Source organism: Barbus barbus (assembly GCF_936440315.1).
Source record: "Barbus barbus genome assembly, chromosome: 23".
Classification (NCBI taxonomy): domain Eukaryota; kingdom Metazoa; phylum Chordata; class Actinopteri; order Cypriniformes; family Cyprinidae; genus Barbus; species Barbus barbus.
The window spans coordinates 11,308,182-11,321,383 of record NC_136751.1 but is presented as its reverse complement, the minus strand read 5'-3'; the positions used below and the strand labels follow the sequence as shown (position 1 = coordinate 11,321,383).

The 13,202-nt window shown below is 38.0% G+C and overlaps 1 protein-coding gene across 2 annotated transcripts in view; it reads left to right on the top strand.

Annotated features, from left to right (window-relative positions):
- Positions 1-13,202, top strand: part of LOC306842968 (ribosome quality control complex subunit TCF25-like) — a 174,694-nt gene that overhangs the window by 118,163 nt on the left and 43,329 nt on the right. The window contains exons 15-16 of one of the 2 annotated variants that reach the window (XM_079374205.1): positions 4,201-4,291; positions 8,343-9,471. In XM_079374205.1, coding sequence (XP_079230331.1) covers positions 4,201-4,291; positions 8,343-8,411 — 160 coding nt within the window. In that variant the 3' untranslated portion in view covers positions 8,412-9,471. Of the gene's footprint in view, positions 1-4,200; positions 4,292-8,342; positions 9,472-13,202 lie in introns of those variants that run through there. The other variant, XM_079374204.1, reaches the window with a different exon arrangement.

Genomic DNA, 13,202 nt, shown 5'->3' with positions numbered 1-13,202 from the left:
TTATCTCGACGACTGACTAGTCTTAGCCCAATCAGAGAACGCTGCTCAGCAACAAGCTCAGACTCCTCGCTCATATTCAGAGCCTAGGGCTGACTGTAAATATGCAAAAGAGCATGCTGGTACCGAGCCAGAACATCTCCTTTTTTATGAGTGGAGCTGAACTCAATCAACATGCGAGTGCGTCTGTCGGAGGAATGCTCACAACAACTGATCAGCTCTCTCGCAGTCTTCAAACTAGGGCGTTCTCCCCTGCTAAAATGCTTTCAGAGGACGCTCGGCCAGATGGCTGCTGCCTCGACAGTGCGCAATCTAGGGCTCCTACGTATGCGACCGCTTCAGCTCTGGATAAAGAGCCGAACTTACTGTCGAGGGGTGGAGTAATCCATGGGGAGTGGAGATTACACCCTTTGACAGTCAGTATGATTTGGAGTGTATTCGGCAGGATGGAGGTGGATCTCTTCGCATCTGCAGAGAACACTCACTGCCCGCTGTTTTATTCAATGACTCACTCTCCCCTGGCATTGGATGCACTAGCTCACAGCTGGCCGAAAGTACGCAAGTATGCCTTTCCTCCAATTGAACTTCTGCCTCGCGTGCTTTGCAAAATCAGAGAGGAAAAGGAATCTGTTCTGTTAGTGGCACCGAAATGGCCCAATCAGCCGTGGTTCCCAGAACTGGTGGAGTTGCTGGTAGCCTACGAGGTGTCTTTACACACATAAATGGAGTTTTTTTTTTTTTTTTCCAAGTTGGTGCGTATTGCGGGGCGAATACCCAATCAATTCCAATAAATCTTGCCTTCCTCAGAGATATTTGATAGTGGTCGTATACCATCCACATTGAAAGTGTATGTGGCTGCTATAACAGCCTTTCACGCGCACGTCGAAAATTGTCCGATCGTTAGAAATGACCTGATCATACGATTTTTAAAAGGAGCAAGAAGGCTTAACCCTCCTCGCCTTTCTACCCTACCCACTTGGGACTTGGCGCTTGTGCTTAACGCTCTCACAGGTCCCCCGTTCGAGCCTATACAATCAGCGAGCTTGCGAGCGCTCTCTCTCTCAAGACAGTGCTCCTGCTCGCGCTGACCTCTGTTAAGCGAGTTGGAGATCTGCAGGTGCTTTCAATTGATGACTCGTGTATTGAATTCGGGCCAGCTGATTGCAGACTCGCATTGAAGCCTAGAAAAGGTTATGTGCCTAAAGTGCTTTCGACTCCATTTAAAGCACAGGTCATAACCCTATCTGCTTTCCGCCCCGAAACACCGACCGGGATGGAGCCGCTTAATACACTCCTGCTGTGCCCTATATGTGTGGTGCGCACTTGTATCGAGTGCTCTAGACCGTTCAGACTCTCGGAGCAGCTATTTGTATGTTTTGGTGTGCGCACAAAAGGAATGCCTGTGTCCAAGCAAAGGCTGTCACACTGGATCGTCGACGCAATTGCTTTGGCTTACAGCTCTATGGGCGCGGAATGTCCTATAGAGGTTCGGGCCCACTCAACACGCGGACTCGTGTCCTCCTGGGCCTGGGCAAATGGCATGTCTATTCAGGACATTTGTATGGCGGCAGGCTGGTTGTCACCCAGCACTTAAGGTTTTATAACCTAGATGTGTCGTCGCTTGCCTCGCATGTGCTGTCAGTGTGAGTAGCACACGCGCCTACTCAGCCTTAGCTATAATCTGAGATGTGTATCAGTGGTTTCGACTAGGTTGTATACACCCTGTATTGATGCACCACCAATTCAATGCTGTCTCAATCGGTTTATCACAGTGTTATGATACAGTTCACCATCATACTCAAGAAAACACAAGAATATCATCTCCAGCTGCTCTGAGAGTCACTTCATTAGCATTGTACCGTTTAATTTGAGAAATCTACCATCATATCACATACACAGCAGCTGCAAGTTCCTCACGGCAACCTGTCAAAATAAAAGTTTAGTTTAACGTGCAGAAACTATGTCAGAAATATTACTATTTAGCAGTCTTAAGACTCAATGGAACAACAATGCTGCTACTACTACTACTACTACTACTACTAAATATTAATAAATCTTTATTTTTAAAGGGATAATCACATTTGTTTTCTTTTTAATTTTAACAGCAAACCTCTGTTGTGCAGCACTTTGTTTGCCAACAAATAAAGGGGTTTAATTTTTCGGATAAATTGATAAATTTGATTAGGATAAATTAAATTAATCTTTTATCATCTGATTACTAGAAAAATTAAAAAGAGAATTTTATAGGGACCAATTTTTGTTTAAAAAAAGGACATTATACAAAAAAATAATAGGTTTAAAATACAGGCATGTGGCTCTTAATTTCTTTTTATTAATTCACCATTTGTAAACCGTTTACTGTTAATTTTTTAGAAATATCAGTTGCATTTTTATTAAAACTATATTCACTGAATGTAATTAAAAAAAATTGAGAATCGAATCAAGAATCGAATCGAATCGAGAGCTATCGAATCGGGACATCTGAGTCGATACCCAGCCTCTATACAGTGTATAGAGAATAACTCCCTGTGGAGTTATTGCTTTGTAAGGGCTGTGCTTTGTAACTTTGCAGATCTTTTTCATGCTCAAATAGCAACATTATGCACTAAAGGAAGTTAAAAGTGTAAAAAGCATAAAGAACACTTTTTATTTAATTTCTCAATATCAGAGTAAAATTGTACTGTAGACAAGTTGCTAATAATCCTATTTTTATCTTGATAAGAGTGAAAGGTCATGTTGACCACGAGAATATGATCATAAATGTCTGTCTTTCCCTGGCTCCACTGACATGGCTTTTCACTTAGTGTTCACTTAATAATAATAAACTTTATTTGTATGCCACCTTTCATACAAAGAGCTCAAAGTGCTTTACAGTAAGCACCAAGTACTTCACATGAAAACTAATAAACATGGTAGCACTTTATTTTACAGTACGTGTACTTCCCTGGTACATACATGGTAAATATCTTGTACCTACAGGCAAATGAGTGGTAACACAAGGTACTTACCTGAAGTGTATGTACATGGTAGCAAATAAGAAACATGGCTGTACTTAACAGTCGTACATGCATGGTAATTAGTTTGTGCATACAGACAAGTGTGGCTATGAACGGTCACTTAGAGGTAGTGCCCGTACATGATAACTAATTAGATACTTTACTGTACTTACTAATGTATATGCATGGTAAATATGTAGTACTTATGGAAAAGTGGGTACACACAGGTACGTCCTTACAGTATTTGTATATGGTAACTAATAAGACATTACTGTACATACTAATGATATGTACATGGTAAATCTGTAGCACCTATGGAAAAATGTGGTAACAAACAAGACACATACTGTACTTGGTAAGTCCTAAACTTTTTCAATTGCTTGTGTTGGACTGTTTATGAAAAATTGCTGTCCACAACAGTGCTTACAAAGTTTGAAGAACTGATAATTCCTGTTATGTTTATGTAAAATGGTGCACTTTATTTTACAGTCCTATTTCCATATACTTACTATGTAAGTACTGGTGTATGTACCTATTAGTTAATGTACAGAATAAATTATGCTGGACTCAAGTTGGGGGTATAAACATGGACCAAGGTACTTATTGAGTAATTGACGGTACGTGTAACATTGGTTTTGCTTTGTTTCACAGAACTAATCGTTGCCTGGGTTGCATAGGCTATGTATCTGTGGGGCGGAGCTATCAAATTAGGGGCGAGACCCTTTTGGGGATAGGGGGGAGTTTGTTTTGGTAATTTCAAATATCTACATTGGCTACCAGAAATTGCTTACCCCACCTTTAAAGATTAAACCCACTTTATAATGATGATAATAATATATATATATATATATATATATATATATATATATATATATATATATATATATATATATATATATATATATATATATATATATATATATATATATAATTAGTAATAATATATAATAAATACATAAAATTAAATTAAAACCAACTAATAATAAAGGCAACGTAATATATAGAATACTTCATAAAAATAATTTGCTAGTTAAAAGCCAAAGTAAAAAGATAATGTTTTAGCTTATAGACCTAAACCATTTGTACTGTTTTTTTTTTTTTTTTTTTTTTTTTTTTTTTTGGGGGTTTTATTGTGTCTGGTACATTACTTTTTCTTGTGTGAGAAAGTGAGAATGTTGATGTTCATCTCTGGATCTTTATTGGACAGGAGGAAGCAGAGATACCAGAGTGCTCCCCGGAACATCCATAGACATGTGCTGATGTCTGAGATCAAGGAGGCAACAGCTACCCTTCCTTTAGTAAGAGACAATTTTTCTAAACTACACCTTCAGGCAGTAAGAATGCAGTAATCAAAACATACTCTCTTTTACCCCTTTTCCAATGTTTAAGTGCTGGTTCGGAGCTAGAACCTAGTTTCGAATCTGTTCCATGTTTAGGCCCGTTGATTTTTGCGGGCCTAAACATGCTCGAAAACTCATGAAACTTTGCACACATGCCCAAAGTGGTGAAAATTTACATCTGGTATGGGTTTCAGAAGTGGTTGTGGCAAAATGGCTCGATAGTGGCACCTTTAAAATTTAAACGAAGTGCCTCTCGAACTATGTTTCACATACATGTACGAAATTTGGTAGACACATGTAACACACCAATACCTACAAAACAGTTCCTTCTGTATGAAGTCCCAAACCCAACAGGAAGTCTGTTATCTTGAATTTTCTCTGCAAGTTTTGTGCTGCTTTTGCCATTTTCAGGCGTTGTATGTAAACAAACAAACTCCTAGAGATTTAAATATATTAAAAACACCAAATGTGGTCAGTGTAATCTAAAGCCCTGTGACGTTAAATTGCGAAGATGTTGAGTTTTTGTTGAAGGGCGTGTCCTTGGTGGCCTGACAAACTTCGATGTTTCGCCATGAAAAAGGAAGTTGTTATAATTCAGGCAAACAGTGTCCAATCTGCACCAAATTTCACGTTTGATAAGAGTCCGGTCCTGAACACATGCCCATGCCCATATTCAGTTATAGTCATAGCGCCACCTGCTGGCAACAGGAAGTGGCATGCTTTACGGTCTAACAAAGTCCTCATAGAGATTTAATGACATTAACATTATATTTGGTCAGACTAATCTAAAGGCCTTTGCAGGGCAGTGCACAGGGGGGTGGCCCGGTGGCTAGAGCCACTGTCCCTCTGCCCTCATCGGCAGAGGTGCCCCTTTCACCAAACCCACCCCCGCTATCACCCCAGCTCAAAGTGATCGGTCACCACTCCGCTAAAGATCCACTGATTCCGCGAATCTGCTCTGTTTTTTCCCACCGCTCCGTGGCATCACTCACAATCTGTGTGCCCGCTCTCTGGAGATGACAGTTCTTTCCGAAGGTTGATGCATTAACAGTCAGTGGTTGATCTGCTGAATTAGTAATTTGTAATTTGGTAGTTTGTTTTTGTATTTCTGTCGTTAATGACTTGCTCTCGGCCTTCTAAAAGTCATAACTTGTATGGAATATCCATGTTCTTAGAATGTCTAATCAAATTATTGTACCCGATCAGATCTAATATAAATAACACCAAATTTGCTGTTGTTGGCACATTTTGTAGAAAAAAAACCAACAATGCCTTCACAAAAAAAGGTGAACGAGAAAGGGAGTGAAAGAGCAAAGGGATGCTGCTAAAGTCAGTTCAACTTCGCAAACATGAATTAAATGCTCCAGCAAGCCAGCAGGTAAATCATCATATAGAATATTTAGGGGCCAAGCACCGAAGGTGCTTAGGCACCTATTGTTATTGTTAGATTTCCTATTATTATTATTCTTCTTCCGCCGCAAATGAATAGCAGCCCATAGAACCGATTGCGGGAAAGTTGTAAAATTTGACCCACTGATAGATGATACTGTAAATAGTAACCACACCAAATTTGGAGTCTCTAACTCAAACTCTCTAGCGCCACCACTTGTCCAATAATTCAATTTTGAAATGCTAATAACCTTTGAACTGTAAGCCAAAAATTAAAAAAGGAAATTTCCTCTGAATCCTTGGCTCAAGCAGAGTCGAATGAAGTCCAAAATTCAAAAATCGTAAGGTTTAGTTTTTTCTCTATCTTCAATTGTTCGTAAAACCTACTTTGTCGAACTCGTCCTAGACGATTTATCCGATTGTCACCAAAATTGGCTCAGATCATCTACAGACCATGGAGGCCAAAAGTTATGGAATTCAAGTCGATTCGTCCAAGTGTTCTCGAATACCACACTAACGAATTCGCCAAAAAGCACGCAAAAATAGATCTGACGCTATATCTCCACAAGGGTTTGGCATATTGACACAAAACTTGTTGAGTGTTATAACAAGCATGACCTGAGGCTACCTGCAGTGTTTCGGCACTGTGCCACCTAGTGGTCAGGAGATATGAAAAATACATATTTTTGCTTATAACTTGTGAATGGTTTGGCCAAAAATCATAAAAATTGTCTCTTTAGATTCAATGGATCATGCCGAGTCCAACCATGTCCAATTTTCACATGTCAGCCATTTTGGGCGTCGGCCATGTTGAATTTTGTCGTAAAATGCTCTATTTTACGAACGCATTGACATATCGTTATGAAACTCGGTATGCTTCTTCGGCACCATGCCCTGATGGTACTCAAAACGTTTGGAGGCAGCGCCACCTTGTGGTCAACAATTATAATGAAATTTCTAAAAGTGCTAATAACCTTGGCTTATATTAGCCTATTTTAATAAAACTCATATTGATTGATTCCTTGGTTCATGCCGAGAACATCGATACCAATTTTGCTATAATTGGATGAACTTCCTGTCCGACATTTTGATTCATGTCTAAAACCTACTTTTTCGAACTCCTCCTAGACCGTTAGTCCGATTTTCACCAAATTTGACTCGGATCATCTACAGACCATGCTGACAAAAAGTTATGGATTTTGTGTCAATATACGAAACTGTTTTCGTTTAGCGCGTCAACGAATTTTCTGGTAAGATGCCAAACTGCATCCAAGGCTGTATCTCAGCGAAACTTTGACATATTCACATCAAAATTTGTATGTGACATTGTGACCTCACACTGACCACGCCACGTCAGTTTGGTATCAGCGCCACCTATTGGTCAAGAGTAATAAGCCATTCATTAATTATTAATAATGAAATTTACAAAAATGCTAATAACTTTTGATTGCATTAGCGTATTGTAATGAAACTGGTCTCAAATTATTCCTTGGGTCATGCTGACAACACACATATCAATCATGTCATAGTAAGTCGAACTTCCTGTCCGCCATATTGATTTTTCTTGAAAACCTACTTTTTCAAACTCCTCCTAGACTGTTTGTCCGATTTTCAACAAAATCGAATCATATCATCTTCAGACCATGCTGACAAAAAGTTATGGATTTCGTGTTAATAGACAAAACCGTTTTCACATACCACAACAATGAATTTGAGACATGATGCCAAAGTGACACTTGAGGCTGTATCTCGGCAATGCTTTGAGATATTGACACCAATCTTTATGTGTGCCATTGTCAACTCACACAGAACACACCATATTGACTTGATATCATCGCCACCTATTGGTCAAACGTTATAAGCCAATAAATATGATTTTTCAGCCGTTTTGACTAAATTAATCATAAAATGGCTTCAATTATTAAATTCTCCAGTTGGTCTGATGTTCCAACCAAACTTCCTGTCCGCCATTTTGATTTATGTTGAAAATCTACTTTTTCGAACTCCTCCTAGACCATTGGTTCAATTTTCACCAAAATCAAATCATATCATCTTCAGACCATGCTGACAAAAAGTTATGGATTTCGGGTTGATAGACAAAACCATTTTCACATACCACAACAACGAATTTGAGACATGATGCCAAAGTGACACTTGAGACCGTAACTCTGCAATGCTTTGGCATATTGACACCAAACTTTGTGTGTACCATTGTCACCTCACACAAAACACACCACATCGATTTGATAACAGTGCCACCTGTTGGTCAAAAGTGAAAAGTCAATCAATCCTATTGCTGCTAGTTTTCAATGATTTTTCACTCATTTGGACTGCAATAATCTTAAAATGGCTTCAGTTACTAATTTCTGCAGTTGTTCTGATGCTCTGTGCTATGCTTTGCTCCTCGTTTTGCCGCTGATGTGCTTGGCCCCGTCATTGCTGCTTGCAGCTATATTTAGTAGTTTCATTCTTAGTCACACTTTTTTAAACTATATTAATAGGCCTATAATAGTTAAAATGTTAATATAAATGTTCTAAATGAGCTCTTTATTAGTATATAATATTGATTTATGCTGTGTAATATTAAATCAAATGTCTAATACTTATACTTCCATTGAAGATGAGGCAGAAGCTGGCTCAGAGAGCGAGGGAGAGCCCACTCTATCAAAACATCTACAATAAAGTCTGAAATTATTACAGTGCTGTCTTCACTTTTAATTGTACACTACCAGTCAAAAGTTTTTGAACAGTGAGTAGAAAAGACTTAAAAAAAAAAATCTAAATCTTACTAAGCCCGCATTTATTTGAAACAAAGTACAGCAAAAACCATAACATTCTGAAATATTTGTTACTATTATATTCCATTTGAATATATTTAAAAATTTAATTTATTCCTGTGATTTCAAAGTTGAATTTTTAGCATCATTACTCCAGTCACATGATCCTTCAGAAATTACTCTAATATACTTATTTGCTGCTCAAAAACATTTATTATTAGTATTGTTGAAAACAGTAAAATTGTACTATAGGGCCTAACCATTCATTTTTGAGTGAATGGTTATGGTGTATAAATGCTGATCTTCGGATATTTCTATTTATCAAAGAATCCTGAAAAAAACAGTTTTAAATATTGATAATAATAATAATAAATGTTTGAGCAGCAAATCAGAATATTAGAATGATTTCTGAAGGATCATGTGACACTGAAGAGTAATGAGGCTGAAAATTTTGCTTTGATCACTGGAATAAATTCAATTTTAAAATATATTTAAATAGAAATAAGTTATTTGAAATAGTAAAAATATTTCAACATTTTACTGTTTTTGCTTTACTTTGGATCAAATAAATGCAGGCTTGGTGTGCAGAAGAGGCTTCTTAAAAAAAAAAAAAAAAAAAAAAAAAAATTCAAAATCTTCAAAAACTTCGGACTGGTAGTGTATATTTGTAACAACTGTAACTGTGAATTTGTAATACAAATTTGTATTAACAAGCACCTTGGTGCCCTTTTTTTGGTTTGGGCCACTGCCCCTCAAAATGTATGTGCATGGCCCTGGGCCTTTGTGATGTTAAATTGCAAAGAGCTTGAGTTTTCTTGTGGCGGCCTGATAAACTTCAGCAGTTTGTTAGTTGTATGATGCCGATCGCATAGATATGACTATTAGGAGTCAAAGTTATAGTGCCACCAACTGGCAGCAGGAAGTGTGTATTTTTCAATTTGATTTGAAATCACATGCTTATTTTTTTACCCGATTTGCTTCAAACTTCATCAGAATAATGTCAAAACACGGCCGATGAGAATCTGTAAAGGGGTCCTTGATTAAATATTAAATGCCATGGAAACATGTCAAATTGAATATTCTTTTCTGGTGTTTTTGAGGCCCGTAACATGCTTACAGTTTCATGAAACTCGACGCACACGTCAATATTAAAGTCCCCCTGTAGAGAAAATAAATGTTTTTTGTTGTTTATTTGTCTATGTGGTGTTTTTAATATGCTTTTAGACAAACCATGTGCCAATCCATTAATCAACACGATGCTGAGTATTTTCTCCTTAAAACTGTACAACCCAAAGGCAATTCCAGAAACGTGGTATGAAACAGACCTTTTTTTGCTACGTCACAAAAATCAATAACCAATCACGTCAAGGGATCCTGTCATTAGCATATTATTTAACTGTGCTGTAAAGCAGGGGCTCTAGTGAGAAGGCACCCAGGTTAATCCAGTATATCTTTCTGTAGATGTTTCACTAGCAGTTGATATTTAGGGGCCAAGCACCGAAGGTGCATAGGCACCTATTATATCCGTTAGCATTCTTTTTAGGGGCCAAGCACCAAAGGTGCGTAGGCACCTATTGAAACAGTTGGCGTTATTAGGGGCCAAGCACCGAAGTGGCGTAGGCACCTATTATATCCGTTAGCGTTCTTATTATTATTCTGTTTCTTCCGCCGGAAAGTAAATGGCAGCCCATAGAACCGATTGCGGGAAAGTTATCAAATTTGACACACTGATAGATGATACTGTCAATAGTAACCACACCAAATTTGGAGTCTCTAACTCAAACTCTCTAGTGCCACCACTTGTCCAAAAATTTAATTTTGAAATGCTAATAACTTTTGAACCGTAAGCCACAAAATAAATTATTTTTTCCTCTTAATCCTTGGCTCAGACAGAGTCAAATGAAGTCAAAAATTCAAAAATCATAAGGTTTAGTTTTTTTGTCTGTCTTCAATTGTTCGTAAAACCTACTTTGTCAAACTCATCCTAGACAGTTTGTCCGATTCTCACCAAAATTGGTTCAAATCATCTACAGACCATGGTGGCAAAAAGTTATGGAATTCAAGTCGATTCCAAGCGTTCTCGAATACCACACTAATGAATTCGCTGAAAAGCTCGCAAAAATGGAAATGAGGACCGCAATCTCCGCAACGGTTTGACGGATTGAGATGAAACTTGGTGTGTGTTATAACAAGCATGACCTGAGGCTACCTGTAGTGTTTCGGCTCTTATGGTTTGTGCAGTGTTGCATTGTATCGTTTAAAAATCATTTGCCAATATCTTAGAAACCGTTACTCCGATCGACACCAAACTTTTTCACCAAAATCGAATAATATCATCTTCAGACTCTGCTGACAAAAAGTTATGGATTTTGTATTGATAGACAAAAACGTTTTCACATACCACAACAACGAATTTGAGACGTTGACACTGACACAAAATAACACTTTAGGTTGTATCTCTGCAATGCTTTGGGATATTGACACCAAACTGTGTGTGTACCATTGTCACCTCACACAGAACACACCACATTGATTTGATAACAGTGCCACCTGTTATTAAAATAATCCTAAATGGCTTCAATTACTCCTTTCTGCAGTTGGTCTGATGGTCATTAGTCTGTTGGTGAATCTGGGGCGATGGCCCCAGATTCACTTTAACAGCACGTTAAACATGATGCTCTTACTTGATCTGGACAAACTGTGCATCAGTAGAAAGATTAAAGACTGTAGCTTCGATATTTGACCACTTTTTTCATAAAACATTGTTGCAGTGACAGTAATTTAGTAATTCATGTCAGGAGTGCAAAATAATAAATCCGTGTGTCATATTTAGAATAGAAATTCACCACGCATTCATATTCATTCACGTCTGCAGCAGTTTATTTGTGTTCACACAGCGTCAGTAAGGTCTTATAGTCCAAAGATGCATATGCTGTACATGGAGCTATATAGATATATTTACTCATGTTTACTTCATATTTCTTCAGACAGAATAATAATTTCTATTCATGTTCCATTGATTTATGCGATCTGATGACCATTAGCAGCTCCATGAGCTGTCTCTGGGTTTACTCTTTCGTGCTTGTGCTATGACACTCTGAGACCTGATTCGTCTGTCGTTTATTATTCATAACTGCGTCTCATATCCCACCCCATCTCATCCTGTCACATACCTCCTGTACTCGTCCATGTTGATATCTGACTAGTCTCAGCCTCAGATGTCACGCCCACGGAACGTTGGCTAAACGTCTGATGCATATGTCACACTTTTCTGGAAACACTTAAGGAATGTCGAAGTCGTCATCTGACTGGTTGAAATAAACCAGATTTCCGGGAGATGCGAGTGTCGCGATTATATTCAGTCCGCCGGGAAACGAAGATGCCGTGGTGCCAAACCCCCTCACTAAAGAAGAAATCTGTCGTGTTTACAAATGTGATGACGAACTCTTATCAGGTCAACTAAACGCAGAATTTTCAAAAGTGTGTGAAATATTTAAAGTTCGCGGCATACAATCTTTAAAATACATCCGAGTTTCACACAACAGTCTGTTATTGTGGCGACATTTACACCCCCCGAAACATGACGCTATGAACAAAACGAACTATGATTGGTTATTTGACATGTCGGTCAAACGGCCTCATGGGCGGGCCTTGGCCAATGAAACCTGCCATAGATTCCAGACCTTCAGCCGTCAGTCTGAAGGTCTGGCTACGCGAGACTAATATCTGACCACATGCAGCAAACACAGAGAAACCTCTGTACCCACGAAATATCCAAATAATAAACACACGATTACGATAGTATATTGTTTGTATGTAATTTTCTTGAGATTTGGGGTATTTTCATAACAAAAAAAGAATGTGTACATCTGAAGTGCTAATTTGTGCAGTAATATAAAAGGCATATTTTAACAACAGTAAACGACCAAATTCCACATGTGATCGCGAAAGGAAGTTATAACACTCAATGGTGGTTTAAAGTGAGTTTGAGTAAAAGTGTACTAATAATCTCAATACAAATAAATTGTCTTAAGTAGCTTGATGCTAATGTTAGCTCTAATGCAGTGGCCCTTGGCTTGGTATTATTGGCAGAATTCGGCCCTCTGCGAAAACTAATTTTGGAACCCTGCTGTACATTATTTGTTTTGCATTGTTTTTTACCTTCTCTCGAAACGTTAGCCTATAATGTTTTAGAAAATTCAGGAAATTCTTAATTTTGAAAATTAAAGCCGTTTGCACCGCGCCCTTCCATCACTTAATATTTTATTTTTGTGCATTAATCTATTAAATTACTTAGTATATGAGACCATGATCTACACTCACAAAATAGTCTTCTTTTTAGCGTTTGTTTTACATTAATTACCAATAGGATAAAACACAGGCAACAGTGTTTAACCCTCTGGGGTCTTAGGGTGTTTTGGGGGCCTGGAGAAGTTTTAACATGCCCAGACATTTGTGCTTTTTCAGTTGCTTATAAACAAATGGCTAAAATCTAATAACACTGTAATCAGCACAAACTGGCCTACAATAATATGTGAGCAGCATGTACATGATTGTGTTTTTGATAAAGCATAATTTATGTGTGGTTAATGAAAAACTAACATTTTTAAAGTCACTGAAATAAGGCCATAAAACACATACAACAGTCACAAGACTTTTGAGAACTGGATCTTGTAGCCTAGAGTTTTTGCTTCAAAATGATG